The 27,131-nt window shown below is 41.2% G+C and overlaps 2 protein-coding genes across 14 annotated transcripts in view; both read right to left on the bottom strand.

Moving 5' to 3' along the window:
- Positions 1 to 20,530, bottom strand: part of LOC130835284 (zinc finger protein 197) — a 39,634-nt gene extending 19,104 nt beyond the window's left edge. For 7 of the 12 annotated variants that reach the window (XM_057706739.1, XM_057706736.1, XM_057706743.1 and 4 more), the window contains exons 1-2: positions 20,414 to 20,530; positions 482 to 829 (exon numbers count right to left, since the gene is read on the bottom strand). The gene's annotated coding sequence lies outside the window, so the exon portion shown is untranslated. Of the gene's footprint in view, positions 1 to 481; positions 830 to 2,534; positions 2,663 to 20,413 lie in introns of those variants that run through there. The other 5 variants (XM_057706747.1, XM_057706748.1, XM_057706738.1 and 2 more) reach the window with 4 other exon arrangements.
- ZNF660 (zinc finger protein 660) overlaps positions 10,176 to 27,131 on the bottom strand; it is a 34,592-nt gene continuing 17,636 nt past the window's right edge. Inside the window, exons 1-2 of one of the 2 annotated variants that reach the window (XM_057706750.1) lie at positions 20,414 to 20,497; positions 10,176 to 14,809 (exon numbers count right to left, since the gene is read on the bottom strand). In XM_057706750.1, the coding sequence (XP_057562733.1) occupies positions 13,651 to 14,631 (981 nt within the window). In that variant the 5' untranslated portion in view covers positions 14,632 to 14,809; positions 20,414 to 20,497 and the 3' untranslated portion in view covers positions 10,176 to 13,650. Of the gene's footprint in view, positions 14,810 to 20,413; positions 20,498 to 27,131 lie in introns of those variants that run through there. The other variant, XM_057706751.1, reaches the window with a different exon arrangement.

Here is a 27,131-nt window from a genome sequence, read left to right as displayed (position 1 = left end):
AGTGAAGAGTAGCCCCCGCTCACCACAACTAGAGAAAGCCCATGTGCAGCAATGAAAACCCAATGCAGCCAAAAAACAAATTAAATAAATAAATTTATAAAAAAAAGAGACACACATATCTGATAAAAGACTATAATCCTTCCTTTGTATGTTTTATACAAAGAACTCTTGAAACTCAACAATAAGAAAACAAACAACTCAATTATAACATGGCCTAAAAGGGGAATCTCCTGGCAGTCCAGTGCTTAGGACTTGGTGCTTCCACTGCCAGGGGACAGGGTTCAATGCCTGGTCAGGGAACTAAGATCCCATAAGCCATGAAGTGTGGCCAAAAAAAAAAGATAAAATATGGCCCAAAGACCTAAACAAACACCTCACCAAAGAAGATATACAGCTTTCAAATAACTGCATGAAACTATATGCTCCACATCATATGTCATCAGGGAAATGCAAGTTAAAATAATGAGATACCATTACATACCTATTAGAATGGTCAAAATCCAGAACAGTGAAAACACCACATGCTGGTGAGGATGTGGGGCAACAGGAACTCTCATTCATTGCTGGTGGGAATGCAAGATGGTACAGCTACTACGGAAGATAGTTTGGTAGTATCTTACAAAACTGACCATAATCTTACCACAATTCTAGCAACTGTACTCCTTGGTATTCATCCAAAGGAACTGAAGACATATGTCCACACGAAAACCTGCACTCGGATCTTTACAGCAACTTTATTCATAACTGTCAACACCTAGAATCAACCAAGATGTTCTTCAGGTGAACAGATAAGGTGTGGTACATGCAGACAATCGAATATCATTCAGTGCTAAAAAAAAACAAAAACAAAAACAAAACAAGCTATCATGCCATGAGAATATTCAAAGGAAACTTACATACGTATTACTTAGTGAAAGAAGCTAATCTGAAAACCCAATATACTGTACAATTCCAACTATATGGCATCCTGGAAAAGTCAAAACTATGGAGACAGTAAAACAATCAGTGGTTGCCAGGGGCTGGGGGAAGAAGGGATAAGCAGGCAGAACACAGAGGATTTTTAGGGCAGTGAAACTATGCTGTAAACTAAGATGGTGGATACATTATACATATCATTATAAATCTATCCAAACCCACAGAATGTATAAACACAGAGAGTGAACCTTTATGTAACCTACAGACTTTGAGTGATTAAAATGTGTCTGATACAGGTTCACCAACTGCAACAGATGTAATACCAATCTGGTGGGGGACTTTTTTTTTTTAATTCAGGTATAGTTAGTATACACTGTTGTGTTAATTTCTTCTGTTCAGCAAAGTGATTCAGTTACACATAAATATATATTCTTTTTTATATTCTTTTCCATTATGGTTTATCACAGGATATTGAATATAGTTCCCTGTGCTATACAGTAGGACCTTGCTGTTTATCCAGCCTATATATAATAGTTTGCACCTGCTAACCCCAAACTCCCATTCCATCACTCCAGTGGTGGGGGAATGTTGATATTGGGGGAGGCTATGCAAGAGTGGGGGCAGGGATATGGGAAATTTCTGTATTTTCTGCTCAATTTTCCTGTGAACATAAAACTGTTCTAAAAAATAAAGTCTATAAGTAAGTAAAACCTAGGGGGATAAAGGATTTCTAAGTAATTTTCTACAGTAAAGTATCATTATTCTATTTACTCTTACTTTGCAGACAAGATACAAATAACATCCTTAAACATACATTTTGTTTGCTTCTCACGAAAGGTTTGTGAGCCACAAGTTAAAAAGAACAAAAGAAGCCTCAGAGAAGCTACGCAATTCACTCAAGGCCACTCAACTAGTTCAGTTATGGCAGCAAATTCTGAACTCAGAGATTGCAACTCCAAAAGTCCATAATAACTGCATTTAAGAAAATACTTCTGAAATCTAAACTATTCTAAAGCAATGGTTTCCAAACAACAATTCATTATAAAGGTTTAATCTGGCAAGCTGTAAAACGAAAATAACAACAACAACCGTAAGTAGTCGTTCACAGGTTGGCAACGACCTTTCTTGCAAAAGACGGCATTTTACTCTGAGTTTATGGTCTTAGTACTTAATGTGAAAATACATTCTCTGACGCAATGCTGGTATGGGTGGTCTAAGTTTCCTTCTTAAATACCATTACATTACAAAATTAAAAGATGAGAATTGGAGGCCACTTATTGCCTCCTGAAGTGATAAAAGTCCCCAGAAGCCTGGGAGCCCCTGCTGCAGCGAAGTCTCAAGCTGTTTCTCACCATCAGCCTCAGAGAAGACTGAGGAAGAGCAGAAAGGCCTGAGCTGGGGAACCTGGCTACTGAGGGCGCTGTTCTCAAAGGGGCAGCATATTCTACTGACTCTAGGGCCGGTCCACAGACACACACAGACTCAGGGGCTCTGTTTTCAACACCGAGCAGAGAAGAGGCCGCGCTGGGGGTAAGGGCCGGAGAGGGGCTGGCGAGCTCAAGCCGCACTCCGGGACGCCCTGCGCGCATGCCAACCCTACCGGAACCCACCCCGCTCACCGGGGGCTCCCGCAGTGGTTCCGGCCTTGGGGACCGCCGCCTTGGCGCCGGGACGCCGGGAGATAACACGGAAACGGGACGCGACGGCACCTAGAGCCCAGAATAATGGCTGACCTGCCGGTACTGCGACTTCCGGTCGCTCACCCCACCTCCCCGCTCCGGCTCGCTAGGAAGAGACCACATCTCTATGGTTCCTAGCTTTTTCCGGGTGGAAGCGAGCAAAGGCGGAGCTCCTGGGCCCTTGGGTCTTCATTCCTCCCAAGCAAAGAGTAGGGGAACCTGTATTCTAGAATCCAAGGATGCGGAGGTGAATCACACGGCCCCAGCCCTCAGGACACTTGTTGCCTCCTGAGGGAACTGGAGCTTTCTGTTTTAATTTGCATTTCAACTGAGGTTGATAGGGAGTAATTCCTCATATGTCTGAATGACTTAGTGAGTGACTTTTCCAATTTATGTTTGCACCGAGGGCAGTTCTCACCGTAAATAACTTATAAATGACTCCTTTGTGAATTGGCTTACAGTCGGGTATCTTTTGACCAAATGATGAGATAATGGAGCTCTGGTGTTAAATATTAATCAAATTGAAACTGCGATGGAGGGAAACTGCCTCCCTGGAATGAGGAGGTCGTTGCAGTTGTCCATCACCCTGGGTAAATTAGGTCTGTGTAAAGGAAACTGGAACTCTGATTCTTTCTCTGATACTTAGATCTTTTAAGTTTGGACTCCTGGAATTGTCATCCCCTATATGAGACAGACCAGAAAGTGGCTCCAAAATGGTGTTTGCAGGAGAGGGAAAAGTCATATCCTGGGACCCACAGGAGTCCTTAGGATAGACCACCAAGAGAGGGTCTTTGTGCAGGAAAGAATTCAAGAGAAAGCCAAAGAAAAGTGAAAGCGAATTTATTTAGAGGGATACACACTCCACAGGCAGAATGGGACCATCTCAGAAAGTGAGACCTCCCGGAGGCCCCCCCCAGCATGGGATTGTAGTTTTTATGGGCTAAGTAATTTCATAAATTTCATATGCTAAGGAGTGGGAGAAATATTGCTATTTCCAGGAGGAATATTGCTGTTTCTGGGAAGAGTGGGGATTTCCCAGGACTTGGGCTACTGGCCCACTTTTTGGCCTTTTATGGTCCGTCTTGGAACTGTCATGGCTGAGGGGGAGGATTTTTAGTATTAACAATGAAGGTATAATGGAGCTAAATAAGGTCTCAAAGCTATCTTGTTTTAGCTGGTTCCAGCCGGTCTTTATCTAATGCCAACCACTGCACTCTGTCTTCATTTATCTAGCATTTGTGTCCTGCTACTTTCCCTCCTGTCTCAAGGGCAAGGGCCATGTCTGTATGGATCCCACATATACTTAGCACCTAGCACAAAGCCATACTAGGTGCTAGATGAATGTTTGTCAAATGAGCAAGATGTCATTCTGTTTATATGTTCTTTCCTGGCTTTCACTGAACACTTGCTTAAATATTTCAGCCTCTACTCCATTCATTCAACAACTATTAACCAAGTACTAACCATGTGCTAGACATTGTTCTAGGCACTAGGGACATAAATGAAGAAGTAAAGTCCCTAGAAAGTTAACATTGGGGTAGACAGAAAACAAATACAAAATGTGTCAGGGAGTGATAAATGCTAAGCAGAAAGAGGGTAAGGACCCCACAAAGGAGACTTAGAAGCAGCAGCCAACTGAATAGGAGAAACAGGAGACAGTACTTTATAGGTCTCAAAGCATGAATGGGAGATTTTGAAATAGTAATCAACACGGCCCCTGCTCCCCCAACACTAAATTATTTTATTTGTAACCTGAGGCCCCTTTCTCCTCCCCTGCCTGCCCAAATTGACAGAGGTTATTCACTGTGAGACTAGAAACAAAGGGTACAAAGACTATACTGTCAGGTCAATAGACACCTTTGGGAGATGGAAAGACATGCTTGCTGAGCAAATGTTTCTGCTGTGGAAGAAGAAAGGAATGAGAGGAGCCAAAATGACTAATTGGGCTGTGGATGACTGACCAGTGAGCCTATAATCATCCACACCCCTACCAGATAGTGGCCTGGAAGCATGTAACCACAGAGTTGTCCACTGGTGAGAACCACTAATTGCCAACGGTCAGCCTAGAGCCCCAGTTTTATCACTCAGTTTGTGCCCTGAGATTCAGCCTGGTGCCCATCTGACAGTCAAGGAAATTGAAGCCTCCTCATCCTCACCCCAAGATGAAAGACTTGGTCACCTTGTGGGATGATGGTGGTAGAAAAGGGACACCCCATCTTTGAAGAAGATGGAACTATATGGAATCTGTTTAAAGTGACCCAGAGAGCTGGGACAGTGGTGGAATACTACACATACCTCTGTTTTACATACACTCACACATTCTTAGCATATAGAATCCCCACAGGTGAATAAACTAAGCAAATGAGAATTAAATGAGTTTATTAGAGCTATACCATATATTCAGTTAATTAGGGACATAGACAAGATGGAACACTCTTTCTGCTCTTTCTTCTGCAACAGGTTACACGCACCTAAACTGTCCAGATACCATAGAAATTCACTTTAACATAGAGCATGCCAACTTTGAAACATTCTTCTGAATAAGCCCCTACTTTAATGCCAATAAACAGCCTGGAAACTTGAGTCCTATTCTCAATATGCAGTTTCCAAACATTCCTTCAACCATTCCCATAATTTTTAAGGGAACAGACTCTGGAGCCAAAATCTCTGGTTTTAAATCCAGGTTCATTTGTGAGTACAACCCCCTTTTTGTGGGGAAGAAAAGGACACCAAAAAATAAGAGGGACTTCAGACTTCCCTGGTGGTCCAGTAGTTAAGACTCCACACTTCCATTGCAGGAGGCGCATGTTTGATCCCTGGTCAGGGAACTAAGATCCCACATGCCATGTGGCACAGCCAAAAAATAAAAATAAAAAAATAAGAGGGACTAGACATACACTCAAGGCTGCCTCACCTTCTTATGGACCACTTTGTCTCTGAGAAGGAAGATCAACACGTTCTCCTATCATTGTGGTTCTCCTGTTTAATTTCATTGTCTTGACTTAACAGGAGAGAAAATTGACCCTTCATTTTGAGGCGGGAAGAATTATACCAGATCCTTTGTCATAGGTCAATCACACACCAATTTGTATTTAAAAACAAATAAACAAAAAAACCCCACAACCGTGGTAGAGTAGGGTTTTACAGAAAGATGAGAAACAGGACCTTAATATTCAGACTGACATTTCTGTTTTAGTTGATCAGTATTCTGAGGTCTTAGCCCCATCTTAGACTATTGGTCCTCTACCTCCAGCCTCTTCTCAAATACCTATCTATGATGTTAATTGATGCTCTTACACCTATGATTTGGAGAGGCGTAGAAGTGTACTTCTAAGTCAATCTAGAATCTTCCATCCTTAGCAGTGGCTAGGTGTCTGGGCAGCAGAACAAAATGTAACTGAGGCCCTCCTCAGTCTAAGAGATTATGCAAATAACTTTTCTTTCAGATATTGGGAAATAATGGAATTAGTTACTACATGGTTGAAGAGGTTATTTCTAGACACTAAATGCTGAGTCAGGCATGCAGAGAAGAGAGATCATGGAGCTCTTCAAGAATGCTAGCGTTTCCCTTGCCAATTTATTTCTCATAGTATTGATGAAAGCTTTGTCTCCTGGACCCTCCCAGTGTGTGTGAGTAGGTCTTGAATGACAAATCCACTCTAATAATCCAGTGTCCCTAAACCTTTGCATTCCTTCCTCTACATTAAGCCAAGGAATGGTGGGCATTTCGTATTCATTCACAATAGGCCATCTTTTGGTCCATGTTTCTGCCAGTCAACCAAACTGTCAGAGCCCTTTCTAACTCCAAGATTTGCAGATTCCAATGCTAATCTCTTCTGAAAACAATCTCAGTTACACCTAGAAATAATGTTTTGCCAACTGTCTGGGCAACCTTTAGCCCAGTCAAGTTCAACATAAAATTAACCATCATAATTATCCTTTTAATTGGTGTAGACTCTTATCTAATTGGTGTCTTCTCTTTCAATCCTGACATTGGAATTTTGTGTCTTCTCTTCTTTTAGCCTGATCAGTCTTGCTAGAGGTTTATCAATTTTACTGATTTTTCTAAAAGAACCACTTTTGGTTTCATTAATTTTTTCTATTGTTCTTGTTTTCTGTTTTCTAGTTTTCCACTCTGACCTTATTACTTCATTTCTTCTGCTCACATCGATTAAAAATATTTTTTTATTGAAGTATAGTTGATTTAAAAATGTGTTAGTTTCAGGTGTACAGCAAAGTTATTCTGATACACACACACACACGCGTATATGTTTCCTCATATACCTGTGCCAATAAGTACTCTACTGAATATCCTAGGGGGACCATTCACAGATCCTCCGAATTCTGTTTAGTTCTCTCCTCTCTAGTACTGCTTTGTGAACCCTACCTGCCTCGGACTCCTTGGATTCTGTTTTCGCTCTTCAACTCAAGAATTTCGCCAGGCTCCACCAGGTTCCTCCTCCCTGGGAACTCTCTCAAGGCAATAAACTAGGGCACTAGCTGGGCTTGCCTCATCTTCCCCCATCTATCAGGGATCATTGTATTTTGTTGTTATATCAATATCGTAAAAATCATTGTTTCATATGCTTTGTCTGGATTTTTGTTTCATGCAGGAGTGTAATTCTAGTCCCTGTAACTCTATTATGGCCAGAGGTGGGAGTCCCTCCTTCAGTTTTGTTTTGTTTTGTTTTGGCCACACCACCCAGCATGCAGGATCTTAATTCCCCAACTGGTGGAAGTGCAGAGTCTTAACCACTGGATGACCAGGGAATTCCCCCTCCTTCAGTTTTATTCATGTCTAAGCATTTCCTCATTTTTATTGTTTTCTTCTTTAACCTATGAATTATTTTAAAATGTGTTTAAGGACTTACTAGGTGGCGCAGTGGTTAAGAATCCACCTGCCAATACAAGGGACACGGGTTCGAGCCCTGCTCTGGGAAGATTCCACATGCTACAGAGCAACTAATCCCATGCGCCACAACTATTGAGCCTGTGCTCTAGAGCCCGTGAGCCACAACTATTGAGCCCGTGTGCCGCAACTACTGAAGCCCATGTGCCTAGAGCCTGTGCTCCACAACAAGAGAAGCCACCACAATGAGGAGCCTGCGCACCACAGTGAAGAGTAGCCCCCGCTCTCGGCAACTAGAGAAAGCCCGTGTGCAGCAACGAAGACCCAACACAGCCAATAAATAAATAAAATAAATAAATTAATTAAAAAAAAATAAAAAATAAAAATGTGTTTAAAATTTCTGTGATTTTGGTAGCTAACTTGATTTCTATCCTAATTGTATATATTATGATCAGCGTAGAGGACATTTTGCTGCAGAGGGGCAGGCTGAAAGACCACAACTGTTAGCTCTCTCCAGGAACTATCTTCAGCTGAAGAAGTCTACCTCATCCAAGATCATGCTTCCCTTCGGGGTGGTGTAAGGGAGCTGGTATTCAAATGACTGTCAGTGAAAGGGTCTAATGGCCCACACCTCTCACTTTAAGTTTGGGCAATTTTGAAAAGCCATCCCAGTCTGAGTCTGAAGCCAACAAAGGGAACACAGGTAACTGTGACTGCAATATAGCTATCTTCTCCCTCTACTAATCCTGCTTTGGTCTCTCTTTCTACAAGTGTTAATCCCACCGACACTCTCCAATAAATTTGCTGCCTATTATCCTGCCTCAGAGTTTACTTCCCAAAAAGTTCAACTTAAAACAATTAGATAACTCAATTTTTTAAATTGTTAATTTTAAAATAACTGTTCCAGGTATACTTGGATATGTGAATACCTAATTTTATATTACTTTCTTGGTCTGGTGTTTCCCAAATTTGAACCTAAAATACCATGAAGGTTTATCCATGGCTATAAATGACTAGGGAGACTTTTATTTTCCATTTAAAGCCCAGGATGAGCTTTACAAGCTTCTTTGATGTCTTCCTCTGCTCCTGGCTGACTTTTTCTAATGCATGCTTTCACTGAAGGTGTAGCCCTGTAAAGATCTAGATTTCTTGTTAATCTAGGCTTCAATTTTCCACCTCTTTGTAAGCCCAAGAACTCAAATCCTGCCCTTGTGGCTAATAAAATCTAAGTCCCTTGGTGACCAAGATCACCAGACTGCCACATGGCATCCAAGGCCTTATCACCCATTTATCTTTCTGACTTCCACTTCCTCTTCATTTTAGGCTCTGAGGATTTATTTAACTTTCCTGAAAGCCCTTTAAAAAGATGTTCAAGTTTTATCCAGCATTTCTAGGTTGTTTCATTGCCAAAGGGTTTTATGATTATCTTGTTTGCCATAATGTTCTATTATAATTTTTTAAAACATGAATCTCTGCTCAACTCTATGCTTAAACCAACACTGCAAATGTGACAGCATTTTCTTTCACCCAGTAAACTGGTTGCTAATTTGTTATGATTATACCAACTTTGGCACATGTCTCAATAATTTTGTGATTTATAGATTTTTCTGAGGGAAAATGGACAATTGTCACAAAAATAGTCATATAAGTGGCAATTTAAGAAAAATCTCCATTAGGGGCCTTGACTGCCCCTAATGGAGATTTTTCTTAAATTGCCACTGCAAAAGTATTGTTTTATATAGATTCCTAGGCCTTGTCCCAGATATGCTGATTTGCTGGGCCTGTGATTCCCAGATTTGGCTTCACTGGTTATGGCTTTTTCATGTCTACAATCCTTGTATGTTGAATTGTGCCATGAGGATTTGAAATGGTCAGTGGAAAGAGTGAGAACTAGTCAAGTCCTGCATCTGTGTTGCCCAGAAAGGAATCTGCCATCTCCTTTTTGACCCCTCACGAACCTGCCTTCTGGAGCGGAAATGGACTTCAGGGAACATGCTTGTTTTATTCAGCGCAATGATGTCTATATAATAACATAGGTTTGAAACACAGATGAGACCAGAGAGGGGGGTGGGACAATAACTGGCTGTTCAAGTTCTCTAAGGAAATAAAAGAAGGACACTTTCTAATGGCTAGAGCTCTAGTTTACGTAGAGACGGCCTGCTGTATCTGCAGGTTCTACATCCATGTGTTTAACCAACCGCAGATAAAAAATATTAAAAACAAAAAAAAATTCCAAACAGTTCCAAAAGGCAAAACTTGAATTTGCCACACTGGCAACTATTTACATATCATTTACATTGTATTTACAACTATTTACATAGCATTTACATTGTATTAGGTATTATAAGTAATCTAAAGACAATTCAATGTATATGGGAGGATGTACATAGGTTATATGCAATAGTTTGCCATCTTATACAAGGAACCTGAGCATCCTTTGATTTTGGTATAGGGGTGGGGGACCTGGAACCAATCCCGTGTTTACTGAGGGACAACTCTATTTCGAGTGTGAAAATCACAAGCTTCACGTTGTGTTTGAATCTGAATCAACAGAGTCACTTCTTTCCAAAAACAGCTGCTTAAAGAAAAGCAAGTTGAACTGTTTTCTTCCCACTCTGAATAAAGGAAGCAAGCAAAGGAAAAAAAAATTCAGTGATATTTATAACAAGTAAATAACAACAGATATTTATTGGAGGAATTATAACTATTTTCTGCAAAAACAGTTTCATGACTCCAGTTTTATAACATCAGAGGTGACTATAGACAGTCTAGTTTTTAAAAGCAGTCTAACAATATGAGCATACTATTTGATTCATATTGAAAAAATTTAAAAAGCAAGTCTGTCACTCAGGATACAGAGCTGAAATGAAATATAGTCTTATGGGATTCATACTCAGTGGAATAACTCAGCTATTTAAAGCTCTTTTTTGGTTTCAGTTTTCTTCTCAGTTCCTAATGAGACCTAACACGGTACACACCATCAATGAAAAATATATTTAAGTCTAGGGAGACACTTTCCTCTCTATGCATGATTCTTTCATATTTCTCTTTAATCAAGGCTACATTAGATTTTAATTTCACACTTTTTCTCACAACTAAAAAGAGATGTATATATTTCTAGTCCACACCAAAGATATTCTACATAACCAGGGTATCTGTGGCTAAAAAATATTGCCTCTTCATATTCCTCAGGAGTATTCTGGGTACTAAAAAGCTAAATTAATAAATGTGAGTGCACAGGAAGCCAGCAAATGACAAGAACAGTGGTGGGCAATACACAGTAGTTTAGTGATGTACATTTCAAGAGAGCTGGGGTTTTGGTGGAATAGAGAAGAAATGGCTGTACAGAGAGGCAAATGGGTTGGGGGAGACAAAAACTAGCAACTGAGGGACTGCAGAGGAAGCACTGCTGTTAGGGAACAACCAGGCTTCCATTAGAACAGGAAGTTGGAAAAAACACATGCAAAGAGACAGACCCTGAATTCCAGAGTGTATCATGAAAGGGCTTGAAAGGAAATGCAATGCAAAATTAAACTCTGACTGAAGCAGGCAGCTGGTCATCTTGAAAGACTTCTGGAGGAAGGTGAATGATCAGTTCAAATTATACTGCAGAATATTTATATGAAAGGGTACTGAGACCACTTGTCAACATATACTCCCATAGCTCAAGACAGGTATCAGCCTAGAAGACTAAAAGCTAGTGAAGGCCTCCTCCAGGGTCTGTTATCTTACCTTGCCTGGACAAGAAAAGTGAATGTACTCAGCTCTCTGGCATCCTTTCTAGAAAGTATTTACTCTTGAAGATCACAAGGTCTTTTAAGATGAAAAAGAAAGCCTATTTGAAGAAAGAATTTCAGACACTATGACACCGTGGTGGGAAAATGTTTTGGTCAGAGAATACATGCTCAGCAATATAGGAAGCATCAACAACTCTGCTCAGCAATAATAAATGCTTAAAAAATACCCTGTAACAGGCACACAGGAAGCTAGTTGCCTGTTTTCTTAAAGCAGTTTTGGCAGGGCCAGGAGACATTAGTCATGGGAGTTTCCACATAGGTAATCAGCAGGTGGGGATGGCTGGCATGACAAAAGCCATGAATATTAATTACAAACCCCTTGTAGAATTTTAAAAGGACACGACAAGGGAAAAATGATGGAAGTGTCCTTACTGCTTCAGCCACTGCCACATGTGAGTGACCCTACTCTCATGTCCACCCAGACTCTTGGGGAAGAGCCTACCCAAGGGTGACCAATGATACAACAGTCCTACTCCCTGAATGCAGCAGATCTGTTCCAGAGCCTCCAAACCTTGCTTTGAATAACTATGCAAAGAAGGACTATTATATCACAAAATAATATGTAAGCCATTATCCTATCAAAATAGGACAAAACCAAACAATCCCTTTTCACACAAATATACCCTTCACACCTTTCACTTCTTTTTAGTAACAGCAGGAAGAAATATATAATCCTTAAAACTAAATTACAAGGTGCAGAGATAGGCCATACATCTAACTCAGAGAAGACTGACAGCATCTTCCTTATGAAACCATGATCTGATAGTTGTCCAGATATAATCAACCACCTTTCATAGAAGTGGCCAATCAGGAGAATCCCAACTGGTGTCCGACTCACATAGAACCATCACGATGGACAGAGGCACTTTGGTATAATAAAGAGAGCATGGATTTGAAAGTCAGATCTGAATTCAAATTCTGGCTCCAACCACTTACTAGCCAGTCACCTAACCTCACTGATTTTCTTGTACAAAAGTTATGAGCATTGGGTGGGATATCAACTCTTCAGTAATTCCTGAAACAATAAATCACTATGTGCATAAGACAAATGGTGTTAGGCTTAGGCAATCACTGAGCACAAAGAAAGAGGAATGGCTGAGTTAAGAATGGGGAAATTCTAAGGGTTCCCAGATGGATTCTGAGCTGTCTTAAAAGTTTAAAATATTGGTTGTAAACAGATTAAGGCCTTCTCAGAGGGCTGGATGTAAAGAAAGGCTTGTCACACATTTACATGCATTATCTCATTTAATCCTCACAACAACCCCTGGGAGGTAGGTAATTATTCCCATTTTACAGATAAATCTGTGGCTCAGAGCAGTTAAGGAACTTGTCCAAAATTGACAAGCTAGTGCATAGCAGATCTGGAATCAGAACGCTGACGCAAAGGTCTGCACTTCTAGCTACTAAACTCTATATAACATGTGAAGGTAGAGTCTTCCCCGTTTTAATTATGCTAACTGTGTCTCTTTTAAGGTTATGAAACTGCAATTGTTCCAGTTTCATAAGGGGGCATTTTTTTCTGTGGACATATACTGAAAAGATGGAGCCTAGGTGGTTCTTTATTATCTGTGGATCCTTCTACAACTGTGGGAGAAGAGAACGTAGTAAAGTTTTGCTGTTTTCTTTTAACCTAACGGTGATTGAGAAAGTGGATTATATATTCTGTTGACAACTGTAAAGTCAGTTTATCTTAAAACTGCAAAGGCCAAGAACTGGTATTTATGGTATAATACAAAGAAAAAGTCTCTAAAAGCCTGTGCTTTTAGAGTTCCCCTAAAACTCTTTCCCCTGCTACTAAGTGCCAGTATTAGGGTACAATCCCAGGACTTTAGAGTCTATGTTCTATGCACCTTTTATAACACCATTGAGTGAAAATGAACAGTACTCATTGCATTTAAAAAATACTTTTTCCTTGAATATAAAAGTAGTACATTCTCACTGTAGAAAATCTAAAAAGCATAGAAAAGTATAAAGAAGAAAATAGAAATCACCTATAATCCTATTACCCAGAGATAATCACTGTCAACATTTTGGTTTGGTATCATTCCCATTTTTTTTCCTTTGCATAAATGTTTTTTAAAAATTTGGGTCATATTTGTTTTTCTCTTTCATTTATCTTCCATTTTATCTAAATCATTTCCTCCATGGCATTAAATATTCTTTAAAAATGTTTACAATGAGTGCCAAACCATCATATGTATACAACCATCATTCACTTAAACCCTGTACTGTTGAAAATCTAGTTTTCTTCCTCCAGGTATATATGATGCTGGCATGAATACCCCTTCTGTTAATCTTTGTCTGCTTTGATTACTTTCCCTGTATGAATTCTTAAAGAATTAAGGTTGATGATATTGAAAAATTGCTTTTTCAGAAAGTAATTTTCCCCACTTCCAACAATATATGTCATTTATGACGTTTCTTTCTCCTCATTATGTTTTCTCTGGTGTTGAATAAGCTGTGAGCTATAACGATAGGCTTTCCCACACTCACTGCATTTATAGGGTTTCTCCTTTGTGTGGGTTCTTAAATGTAGAATAACTTGAGAAGTCTGCCTGAAGGTTTTTCCACATTCATTACATTTATAGGGTTTCTCTCCAGTGTGAACTCTCTGATGGTCAATGAGATTTCGATTAGAAGTAAACGCTTTCCCACACTCATTACATTTGTAAGGTTTCTCTCTACGATGAAGTCGCTGATGTTCATTAAGGGTCTTCTTTAAGATGAACGCTTTCCCACACTCATCACATTCATAAGGCTTCTCCCCGGTGTGAATTCTCTGATGATCCATAATCTTTGTATTAGAAACACATGTTTTCCCACACTCCTTACATTTGTAAACTTTTTTTCCTTTGTGCATTCTCTGATGTTGAGTAAGGTTTGAACTACGGCTAAAGGCTTTCCCGCACTCAATACAAGTGTAGGGCTTCTCGCCAGTGTGAACTCTGTGATGTGAAATCAAACCGGAACTCCGACTAAAGGCTTTCCCACACTCCTTACATTCATAAGTTTTCTCCCCACTGTGGATTCCCTGGTGCCGAATGAGGTGTGACTTACCACTGAAAGATTTCCCACATTCACTGCATGTGTAGGGCTTCAGTCCTGTGTGGATTCTCCGATGAACAACCAGGTTGGAGCTATGACTGAAAGCTTTTCCACACTCCTTACACTTATAGGGTTTCTCTCCTGTGTGGATTCGTTCGTGTACTGTGAGGTTTGCACTCTGACTAAAGGCTTTCCCACACTCAGTACACACATACTGTCTCTTTTCAGCCTGAATTCTCTCATTTACTGTAGGGTCATCTTTTTCAGATTCTTGGTCACTCACTTCTGTGAGTGTTTTATTGTCTTTAACTGCCTTCTGTTTGAAGTTTCTTGTCTTTCTCCTCATTTTCACTTGCTTGAAGCATCCCAGTGGCCCTTTGAGTCTTCTCTTTCCTTTCAGAGGAGATTTCTAAATTTTTCCTTCCTTGGCAACACCTCTGTGGAGTTCTCTTGACAGTATGAGATTCAGATTTTGGGGGAATGATATTTTGGAATCAACACTTCCTCAGTCCCCGTTTCACCATCTGACAGAAGAAAGAGAAGTTGCACATGTCACCTGCTCTCTATACTAGAGGAAGGAGAATTATTCAAGGGTAACAAGATGTGGAAGAACACAGGGTCCCACAAGGAAAAGTAAGTGTTCAAAGGCAAGGGGAACTGATCAAGAAGATGAGAAAAATGAGGCTAGACACAGAAGCCAACGTAAAGGCTTACGGAAAGCCAGGGGCTGACAGAAGCCCAACAGGTCCAGCATCAGACTGTGAATGATGCATAGTATAAAACCCACCCTGGTGTCTTCCTGTCTCATGCTCTACTCCCAGAATTGGATCCATCTAACTCCTAATCTCGTCCCTAGAAAAAAATGCACTGAAAGATTCTTAGTTCAGTAGCTCAAGTGACTAATCTTCAGATCAGTTTGGCATTTAGTTTGTGCTGACCTATTCCCCTAGTACCAGTGATATAGTGGCTGGAACAAAATAGGTGCTCAAAAATTGTTTTATAGAATAGTAACTCGGATTCTGTCTTAAGGTATGACTAAGATTTCATTTTTCGCTCTAGTCTGGGTATTAGGCCACTGCCTACATCCCTCTTCTTAAACTCTGTTGTGACAGGGATAACACAATTCTTCTAATACTGAACCCTAGTCACACCATAGCCTACTTTGTAGGGGTGGGTCTGCAACTGGCTCCGGCCGTACTGTGCTAGTTCAGTCTGTCTGCTTCTCACCAAGCAGTGTCTACTGGGTGAACCTGAGAGGCTGAACTGGTAAACAGGGTTAGTTAAAACATGGCAGGGGAAACTCTGATAGGACCTTGTATGGCACAATGGTAAAATATCTAAAGATGGCAAGAGGGTGAAAGCAGAGTGCAGCACAACCGAGAGGGGCTGATACATGAAACCAATGTCAGGAATCAGCAGGAATTTCCCAATTTGTTTGATGTAAAACTCTGGACATATAGATAATCCTAGCAGACCTCAAATCTAGAGGCGGTTGAGTCATAAAAGAAAACAGAAAGAAGACTCCATGAAACTAACACATGACTAATTTTCCTTTTATTATGTTCCTTTTCAGGCTTGTCCATATTCATAATTATAGTTGTAAATATACAGTAGATTCAATTTTGCATCCTACTTCTTCAACTTAGTTTTTATAAGTATTTTCCCAAATTGCTATTAACTCTTCAATATGATCATTTTCTGACTACATAATTCACCACCAATTAAACTCACTACAATTTACCTATAATTTTGCTAGTGTCAGACATTTCTATTGTTCCCTGAGGTTTAATCACTATCAATAATGCTCTCATGATCATTTTATATATAAAGTTTTCTTCTCACTGAAATATATTCCTAGGGTAAAAGTCCCACAAGTGAGTTATTGGAGCAGAAGCAATGACAGTGTTTTGCAGTACTGCCTACTGCTTTTCAAAAAGTTTGACCAGTTTTCATTACCTCAGAGCTTTCTCATAAACTGAGTCACACTCTCTGAAGGAGAGACATATTCAATGGTGAGTGCTCAAGGTCAGCAAGAAGAGAACTGTGGAAGTTGGAGTTCACATCTCAGCAGTGTGGGTGCCACCAATGTGATACACAGGCTCATAAACACAGACTCATGCCCAAGATATGAAGGGCAGGCAGAGAAATGGTGGGGGAGGAGGGATGCTTGGCAGGAGCCTGAGCACACTCACATCCAGCTGCTGCTACCCTCCTAATCAAACAGGAGTTAGCAAGTGGAGGAAACTCAGTGAGAAGCCAGGGGACTGCAGAGCAGAGTGGGACAGCAAGTGAAGCCACCTCCAGAGTTCTGAGTATGGTTCTTTCTCAGCTTCTTTTCCATTTTTAATCTTTTCTGAAACTTTCTCTTTTCTTCATACATTTCTTAAACTAGTAATTATTGAACACTCTACGCTGTACACATCGTTGTCCTGGGTCTCATGCAGGGAAATTTTTAAAATGCATTGTTGCAGAAAAGTGAAACTATTTGTGCTATGAATGAGTCGATGACTAGGTGGATAAGTTTATGTATTTGTTGTTATGAAGGCCTCCCATTTTGCTGGCAAACTGTCCTCCATTAACCTGTATTATTAATTCTTCTTATTTCTACACTATTACTTACAAAAAGGTAGGAAATGACTTTAGAGGAACAGATTCCCATAATTACTAGAATGAAGTATTTTAGAGATTCAGAATGAGAGAGTGCCCTGAAGCCAGCCCTAGATGTCTCATTTCTAGGCATGGCTGATTCAAAGCTCCCCTGTTAGCTGGTGCAGTAACTATTATACCCTTAAAGGTTCTTATGGAAAGAGCAGTCTTGCAGCCTTCCAGAAAGAGGTGTTCAGGAAAAACATTAATAGCCAGGTATTTACATGACTCCACCACGAAGCAATAAATACCATATTGAAAGAAAAAAAAAAAAAAAAAAAGCACTGTTACGCACTGTGTCCCTCCAAAATTCATATGTTGAACCCCAAGCCCCCAATGTGACTATGTTTGGAGATGTGAATTCTAAGGGGGTAATTAAGGCTAAATGAGGTTATAAGGGTGGGGCCCTGATCCAAAAGGATTAGTGTGTCCATGTAAGAAGACATACCAGGGCTCCCCTGGTGATGCAGTGGTTAAGAATCCACCTGCCAATGCAAGGGACACGGGTTCAAGCCCTCGGCCAGAAAGATCCCACATACCGCGGAGCAACTAAACCCATGCACCACAACTAGTGAGCCTGCACTCTAGAGCCTGCAAGCCACAACTACTGAGCCCATGTGCTGCAACTACTGAAGCCCACACACCTAGACTCCATGTTCCACAACAAGAAAAGCCACCACAATGAGAAACCCATGCGTGGCAATGAAGAGTAGACCCTGCTCGCCACAACTAGAGAAAGCCCGTGCACAGCAACGAAGACCCAATGCAGCCAAAAATAAATAAATAAATAATAAAATAAATCTTAAAAAAAGAAAAAAGAAGAAGACATACCAGAGAGCTCACTTTCACTTGCACTCCTGCCCCCTCCCACCACATGCACAAACTGAGGAAAGCCATGTGAGCACACAAGAAGGTGGCTGTCTACAAGTCAGGAATAGAGTCCTCACCAGAAACCGAATCAATCTTGATCTTGGACTTCTAGCCTCCAGAACTGTGAGAAAATAAATGTCTGTTGTTTAAGCCTCCCGGTCTGTGGAATTTTGTTATGGCGGCCCAAGGAGACTAATATAAGCATGAAATATCATACCCACCTTTAAAGAACTTACAATGGAGTAATGACAATACACTAAGAGAGCAAATTATAAATTTACAAAGTACCCAATCAGGGGATGAAGGGGACTAGGAGAGGGAGTGAGTACTGGGGCTTGGGATGCTTGGGAAAAGGTGCTTTAAAAAGGCATAACTTTGGGCTTCCTAGGTGGCACAGTGGTTAAGAATCCATCTGCCAATGCAGGGGACATGGGTTCGATCCCTGCTCCAGGAAGATCCCACATGTGCAGAGTAACTAAGCCCGTGCGCCACAGCTATTGAGCCCATGTGCCACAACTACTGAAGCCCACACGCTTAGAGCCTGTGCTCTGCAACAAGAGAAGCCACGGCAATGAGGAGCCTGTGCATGACAAAAAAGAGTAGTCCTCACTCGCCACAACTAGAGAAAGCCCGTGTGCAGCAACGAAGACCCAACACAGCCAATAAATAAATAAACTAATTAAAAAATAGAATCTGTTAAAAAAAAAAAGGGAGAATTTTGGCTGAACCTGAGGATAAGCAAGAACTGTGTTTTCTCGAAAGGATGCTAGCACAGGGTTGATGTGCTCAGAAATAAGTGGGAGGTTACACTATCACAGAGCTTCATGAGGGCATGGATTTTTGTCCATTTTGCTCATTACTGTATTCCTAGCAAAGTTCCAGGCACACACCAAGCAGTCAAAAAAAATTTTTGTTGTTGCTGAATGAACAAATGAAGAAATGAAACAATCAAGTTGCCTGAAGTGATACCAGCCAGAACATTGAAATTATAGGGCAAAAATTATGGATATAATCTGCTGGTCAAAGGGAAACAGGTTCTAAACAGAAGAGTGAAATCTACCCTTAATTTCCTGTTTTGTATATTCTTTTTTTTTTTTTTGGCCATGCCATGGCGTGGCTTGCAGGATCCTAGTTTCCTGACCAGGGATCGAACATGTGCCCCCTGCAGCCCTAACCACTGGATAACCAGGGAATCCCCTCTATTTTCTATATTCTTTATTCTACCTTGCTATTCTCCTTGTTACTTTCCTTCTCATTCTCGCATGTCAAGAACATAGTTTTTCAAGAATTACCATTCATTTCCCCTAGTCCCAGACTTCCTTCCACCCCCAGCACATTCATGTTTCTCTCAGTTTCATGAAGTGGAAAACAGGAAAGAGGCAGCTGGGGTATCCCATGAGGATTAAACTGAGGAAAATAAAAGAATCCAAGACATGTCACCTAGGAGTAGGGTGATCATGTATCCTGGTTTTCCTGGAACGGCCTGGTTTATACCTGTCATTTTGGCATCATTATTCTTTATTTTTTTATTAAAAAATTTTTTTCTAGCATCATTATTAACAGAGCCCCCTCTTAATTCACAAAAGTATCCTAGTTTGGACAAAATTTTGTATCACGCTATCTAAAAGTGAAATTAGGGAAAGAAGGAAGATTAGCCCAGATAGATTAGAGTTGAAAAAAAGAAAGGAGGAAGGGAAATGAGTTGGGAGAGGAGTTTAGGAATGCAGTATGGGTGACCATTAGTGGGCCGGTCACTTTCTAGGTGCTGAATAAATGTTTGCTGAATGAATAAACAAATGTATGAGACAGTGAGACCCTAGTCCAGAATAATGACAAGATAGAAAACAAGTCCAGCTATTTCCAGGAAAGCATAAGCATATATCAGATTGGATACAGAAGATGACTAAAGGAAAGAATTCTAGGCCATCAGATCCAGGTTTGAATATTGAGAATGGTACTATCACTAAGAAAGATGGGAATGTGGACAAGAGGAGGAAGAATATGTCAGGAATACAAATTAGAGAATAAGACACAGAGGACAGATGAAGTCATGAAAATGTATAAACTTGCTGAAATAGAGATATTGGTTAAAGGGCAGGGAGGGAGAAAAAGAAATGTACAAGGACGTGCTGTAAGCATGCTCAGGGTGGTTCTGGGGGACCTGAGGAGGAAGCAAGACTTGTTAGGAGAGCAGGGAGGGCTAGTTTGAGGAGAGTTTGATCAAAAGGAAACCTAACTATTTGCCCTTTGCCCAAATGGATGGAAGTTCCCTCAGAAATTCTGGAAGAATTCCCAGGTAGTAGGGAGGTGGGATCTTAGCTAAAGAAGTAGGAGGAGGGACAGATGAGGCCATAAGGACAGCAAGTCACTAGGGTTACCAGTTACTAGGTAACTGGGCACAAAATTACAATCTCAGATAACCAGTAAATGGAAGAGGACCAACGAGGCCCCACAGGTCTCTGATCCACAAATCCCTGAGACGGATGGATGAGTGTCCTGATCCTGGAAGCACCATTCATATCAGGCTGCAAGGAACCCACAAAGGGCAGAGTTCTATTCCGAGAGAGAGAGACACAGAGAGAGAGACAGAGAGAGAGAGACAGAGGTTCTACCTGGGGAGGCTGTATTCCTTCAATCTACCAGCACCATCAGCCTCTCAGGTCCCTCTGAGCAGTGGTCGCATGGTCCTTGGTTACTGATTAGCTGCAGTGGAGTGATGAATAAGAGGCCATACCTGAAAATAAATTCCAGAGAAACAGATGAGTGAAGTGTAAACATTTAAAGGAAAAAAAAGAACTAGAAAAAATTATCTTGACCTCAGGGAGAGAAAGGCCTAGGCCTTAAGCATAAAACTAAGGCCGACACCATAACAGAAAAGCTAATAGATTTCACCACATAAAAATTTCTTTACTTGAAAAAAACACCATAAAAAATCTGTAATATAAAATAGAGTTGCCTTATACTATAATTCCTTGTGTGTCTGTCTGTGTTCCTCCTCCTCACATGTATACTGTAAGCTCTAAGACCCCAGAGAACAGGGCCCATGATAGTCACATGTGGATCTCACACAGTGTCTGGCAGAGAGGGCTCAATAAATGTTTGATTTGAAATGTTAAATCCAGGATTCTATCTAATTCTACCTGGGTGCAGGGATGGTAAGAAGTATATTCCCTGCACATGACAACATCCATTCCTCCTCCAGCCGTTCACCTCTTTGGTACTTCATGTTGTCTGAATACCACAACAATACGGACATTCTTGGCAGTTCTGTTTCAACGGGGCCATCCAAGCACTTAAATTCCCTAAGAGTCTGACCTAGTCTAACTGCTCAGAGATCCTCAGAATGTCAGAGTTGGGAGGAACCTCCCAGACCACCTAGCCTCATATTAAGATGTTGAGCTGGGGAAACTGGAACTTAGAGGAGAGCTGGGACTGAAGTTGAAGTCTCCTGACACCCAACTTTGAGTTCCACTACATCACCCTTCCTCACATCCCAAAACTCTACTCCTCAGGGTCCAAAGGCCCTCCTCCCACTTCTGTTTCTCTCCAGAAATACTACCTTTCAGACTTGGTCCCCATACTCTCTAGCAGGCAGGATTCCTGTCCCCAGACTAAGTAATTTCACAATAAAGATCTCACCTGCCAAAGAAAAGGGAATGACTCACTTTCACGCCTGTGCACAGTAGCCTCTCTCCAAAGGATCTGCCCAGCACAGATCTTGCCTCATCTCTTCCTTGGGTTTGGTGAAAAAGTTCCTAGTGGGGTCTTGGATCACTGTGAACACACAGAAATGACTGAGTTCTCTGAGAGCTCAATGGTAAGTGGACACTCAGGGCAATGTCCCATCCCTGGGTCACTTCCCTTCCTATTGAACTGAGAGTAAAAAGGATGATCATTCCCATTTTAAAGATGAGGAAATGAAGCTCCCGTAGATTGAACGACTTGCTGAAGGTCGTATGGGTAGTAAAGAGATGTCTTCTGCACCTGAAGGAAATCTTCATTCCCTCACAACCCCAGTCTCTCCTTTTCACCTGTTCTGTTGATATCTAAGTCTCCATATTCCCCTCTCACTGAAACATGCATTCCAACTGAGAGGTTCTCTGAAACTCAGCTTTCCAACAAAAGTTTGCAGAAAAGGGTGAGGGAAGCTTTGCTAAGTCAAGTGTATTTAAAGACAGGAAGAAATAAGACTTTACAGGGATGCTAGGAGAATTTTTTTGTGATTATCCATCTCTTGGGATCACTAGACCTCAAAATGCTTCCCCCCTTCAGATTCCCACACTCTATGCCTAACTCTTCAAGCTTGTTCCATTTCTTCCCTACCAGAGTATAGCTCTGCCTTGTACACAACTGTAATCCCCAGATCTAATCCACTACCGGTTGGTGCTAAGTATTTGTTGAATGAATGAATGAGTAGCCTTCGGCAAGACTCTGCCTTCCTCTCTGGGTCCGTTTCCTCGCTGGGAACACAGCAGGGATTGGATTTGTGATCTGAGCCAAACACGCAGGTGTTGTGCAGCCCTTTGAGGGCCCGGGCGGGACTTGGACCGCTTTTACTAGCGAGGCCCCACGGCTAGCAGCGAGGATGATAAGATTCTGTCATCACGGTCAGCCCGGTCAAAGGGAGCCGCTTCGCCGAGTGGGAGAGAAGACCCAAGACAAAGAGACAGCGCCGAACGAGGGGGAAGGGGGCCCACAACGACCCCTTCAGCTGCCGCGCCCCCCGTCTCCGCAGCGGGCAGCAGTGGAGGAGGCCTGGCCCCCGGCCTGTGCGCCCCACCCGCTCCCAGAACCGGCCCGAACCCCCACACCAGGCTGCCACATACCCCTCACAGAAAGCGCCCGACCCGCATCTTGGAACAAAGCGGAGAAGGAACTACGTCACCGACTTCCCACTAACTCCCACCCTAACCCTCCAGTCTTTCTAGGCATCGGGAGGTTTCCTCATCTCTGTGTCCGGGAGGCTGGAGTCCTCCTACCTCTGCGCGAGCCCGCCGGTCAGCCGGAGCTGTGGCCCCGCCTCCCGCCCAGTTTGACCCTGCCATTGGCTAAGAGGGCAAAGGGGCGTGGAGAGTTCAGCCAATGTGCGGAGAGACCTAGAAAGGATAGACCCTGGGGAAAGGACTTGGTCAGGGCGGGAAGAGGGACCAATCAACCCTGCGGCCAGGCGGCCTTCCTTGAACTGAAACTCTCTGGAGTCACACCCCCAGCTCTGGCTGCTGAGCGGAAAAGTCCTCTTTTTCACACATCCTTCTCCTTTCAGCCCCAGTGCCAGGATCGGCTACCATTTATCGGCAGCATATAAAGATACGCGTTGAGTGCCCACTATGGCATTGCTCCAGGCTCTGCAGATACAGCAGTGAAGAAAATGAACTTACTGCCCTATGAAGCTTACCTTCAAGTCAGGGGAGACAAGAGATAAATAAATACCTAGAATTTCGAAGTGCCTCAGCGGGGAGAGAGAGGGAAGGAGAGAGAGAGAAGAGGGTAGGTGGTGGTGGGACTATTTTACAGACGATGACAGGGAAGGCAGAGACAGGAAGTGAGCGATTGAGGCATGTGGGTACTTAAAGTATTTTTTTGGGGGGGGGGTACACCAAGTTCAATCATCTGTTTTTATACACATATCCCCGTATTCCCTCCCTTCCTTGACTCCCCCCCCCGAGTCCCCCCCACCCTCCCCGCCCCAGTCCTCTAAGGCATCTTCCATCCTCAAGTTGGACTCCCTTTGTTATACAACAACTTCCCACTGACTATCTATTTTACAGTTGGTACTATATATATGGTGAAGTATTTTTGATAGATGGAACATCAGGAAGCAAAGGCCTTAAACCAGAAGGAAGGGGGTGCACATTTTGGGCCATAAGGGCTTTGGATGTGTCCCAATTAACCCTGGACTGTTTGGGGACTGAGAAGTGACATGATCTTACTTTTTTTCCCCCCTTCCACATGTTCAAAGGTTTATCAGCTATCAGATATGAATGGAGTCAAGAAACCTGTTTTCTATAAATTCTAAGTTTTTGCTCTCAGTCCTTAGTCATTTTGACATAAACCTTGCATAAAAGTTTCACTCCATGGCATAAAGTTTTAAAATTTTGCTCTGGCTGCTCTGTTGAGAACAGTCTGAAGGTGGGCAAGGGTAGAAGCTACTGCAGTATTCCAGATGAGAAATGATGGTGGCTTGGACCAGCTTAGAGGTGATTTAGGTGATGAGAAATGGTCTACATATATTTTGAAGTCATGTCCAGCATGATTTGCTAATGAATTAGATGTTGGTTAAGGATGAGTCCATGATTATTGATCTCAGCAACTAAAGTAAGATTGCCTTTTGGAAACAGAATAGACTGAAACAGGAACAGATTTAGGGAGAGGGATCAAGAGTTTTGTTATGGATGTAAGTTAAAGATGCCAATTAGACATACAAGAGTAAATGTCAAACATGCAATTGGGATAGGAGTCAGGAGTTTGGTGAAGAATCACAGCTAGAGATGTAAATGTAGGTGTCGCTATATAGGGCAGGAAGGGAGAGTCTAAGGAATGACTGTAGATAAAGAAGTCATCTGAGCATTGAGCTTTAAAGCTCATTAATCAACAGATGTGTATTGAATACTTAACATATACTAGGAGCATTCTTATCCATCAATTCTTATAGGTGGCACAACATTTTCTAAAGAAGATTGAGGAACAAAGATTCAGAAAAATAAGACCTGCACAAGTTCATACCCCCAGTTGATGCTGGAAGTAGAACTCAGGAGCAGAACACTATTGCCACTACATCAGGAAACACTTAAGAAGAATATTCATGTAAATTACAACAGTAATGATCACCTCGGTCTTGCTTTTCATCTATTCTTTTATTTGGGGGAGGAGTTATTAATTCTGATGAAAACTCTTAACTCCACATCTGGTCCCAGCGGGTAACAATATTTCATTAATATTCTAACCCCAAATCCTTCTCAAATTTTAGAGAGCATAATATGGACACATTAAAAATACAAATTCCAGGCCACCCTATCCAATTTGTTGCCTTTATCCACAAGCATATTTTTTTTCTGACAAAATCTATTCATTCAGTCTAGAATGATGTCACTGTTCAGAATCAGAGTATTTTGGGGGTTCATAATTGCCTAAATATTCAGCAATTTCAATCTTTATCATGACATCTGCCAACCAAAGAAATTACAACTCATTTTTGGGTAAATGAAATCAATATCCAGTTATTCAGGTCTTACTTTATTTGTCAAAATGGTGATAATACAATGCTTCCCTCTGGGAATCACAGTCTCTTTGAGGATATGTCTCTCTGGCTTTAAGAAAAGATCAAAGGATACTTCAAAAGTATAAAAGGGAGTGGGACATTACTGCAATATACAAATATTGCATATATATATATATATATATACACACAGACAGGGCTTTCATGGGCATCAACTTACTTAAGCCTCAGAGTAATTTTATGACTTAATACTATTCTTATTTTTATTTATTTTATTTTTATTTATTTTTACTTTTACTTTTTTTGGCCGTGCCCCACAGCTTGTGAGATCTTAATTCCCCAACCAGGGATTGAACCTGGGCCCTCAGCAGTGAGAGCATGGAGTCCTAACCACTGGACCATCAGGAAATTCCAATGCTACCCTTATTTTTAGATAAGGAAACCAAAGTCTGGATGTGTTAAATGGTTTGCTTATGCTTGCACAGCTGGTAGTGGACAATATGAAACTTGGACTGGGCTTTCTGACTATAGATCTTCTGTTCTTTTATCTACTGTCACACTGCCTCAAACTATAGCTTGCATTTCTCCTAAAAGGTATTGAGTTATAACAAGCCATCCATAATCCCTTTTAACCTTTTTTGTACTTTATTTTGAAACTTTCAAACATACATATACCCTCTAGCTAGACAACTGTTAACATTTTGCTACATTCGCTTTTTTTCTCCTCACACACACACACATTTTATTTGTTATTTTTAGCCATTTAAAAATATGTTGACGAGATCATGAGGCTCCAACCTGAAATACTGCAGCATGCATCTCCTAAGAATAAGGACCTTCTTCCTTCTTTTACAGAACTGAAATATAACTGTCAAAAAACAAAAAACAAACAAACAAACAAAATGAAATATAACTGTCAGACTTAAGAAATCAAAAAATAATTGTATATTATCATCAAATGGGCCTAATTAAATATTACATCCATTGCATATTTCAGTGTCTCCACTGATCCCCAAATATCTGCTACAGCTTTTTTAAAAAATTCAAAGTTCACTCACTGCATTTGGTGGTTGTGTTTCTGAAGAATCTCTCTTAACCTAGAACAGCTGAGCAACTTTTTTCATTTCACTGACGCTTCACGGAGTCTAGGTCAATTGTCTTATCCAATGTCTCACATTGTACAAATCAAAACTCAGCGAATGTGTCTGATTTTCTCATCATATCACCCTATATTTCCTATAAATTGGAAGGTAGGAAAAGATGCTTGATTAGATTCAAGTTAAATCTTTGCTTCACTGGTGATGTTACAACTTAACGCATTACATGCCACCTTTAATTTCTTTTTTCTTTTTATTCTTTTTTGGTATTTTGTGTGTACATTAAAATTTCTCCATAATAAAAAGTAAAAACAAAACATTAAGGCTGGCAGAGGGAGAAATTAGGGGGAAGGAATAAGTAAAAGGGAATCTCTTTTTGAGATGGTGAAAATGTTCTAAAACTGCCTGTTGGGATGGTTGCACACGCATGTGAATATACCAAAAATCGTTGAACTGCACATTTTACAAGGATGAAGCATATGGTATGTCAACCATATTTCAATAAAAATGTTAAAAATGAAAACCTTACCTCAGAGAACCATTCATGTGCCTGCCATAGTGCTGAAAAGTCCAGGTTTCAAGAGAGAGTAAAATACAGATTGAGGAGCCATTTGGAAGGCAACCCAGGAGGCAATGGCCATAGTGTTCAACCTAGGGGGAAATCTGTTCACTTAAGAATGAGGTCAACTCCCCACATTAGCAGGTCAGTCCAGACTTGCCCATCAGTTAAACTGATATTATGGGCTAAATTGTGTCCCCCGCAAATTCATATGTTGAAGTCCTAAATCCCAGGACCTTACAATGTGGTTATAATTAGAGATAGAGCCTTTAAAGTGGTGATAAAGGTTAAATGAGGTCATTAGGGTGCATCATAATTCAATATCACTGTATAAGAAGAGAAAATTAGGACACAAAATAACAGAGGGAAGACCATGTAAAAATAGAAGGAGAAGATGCCCATGTACAAACCCAGGAGACAGGCTTCAGAAGAAATCCACCCCGCTGACACCTTGATCT

This window comes from Hippopotamus amphibius, chromosome 13 (assembly GCF_030028045.1).
Source record: "Hippopotamus amphibius kiboko isolate mHipAmp2 chromosome 13, mHipAmp2.hap2, whole genome shotgun sequence".
Taxonomy (NCBI): Eukaryota; Metazoa; Chordata; class Mammalia; order Artiodactyla; family Hippopotamidae; genus Hippopotamus; species Hippopotamus amphibius.
This window is presented reverse-complemented; position numbering and strand designations above follow the sequence as displayed.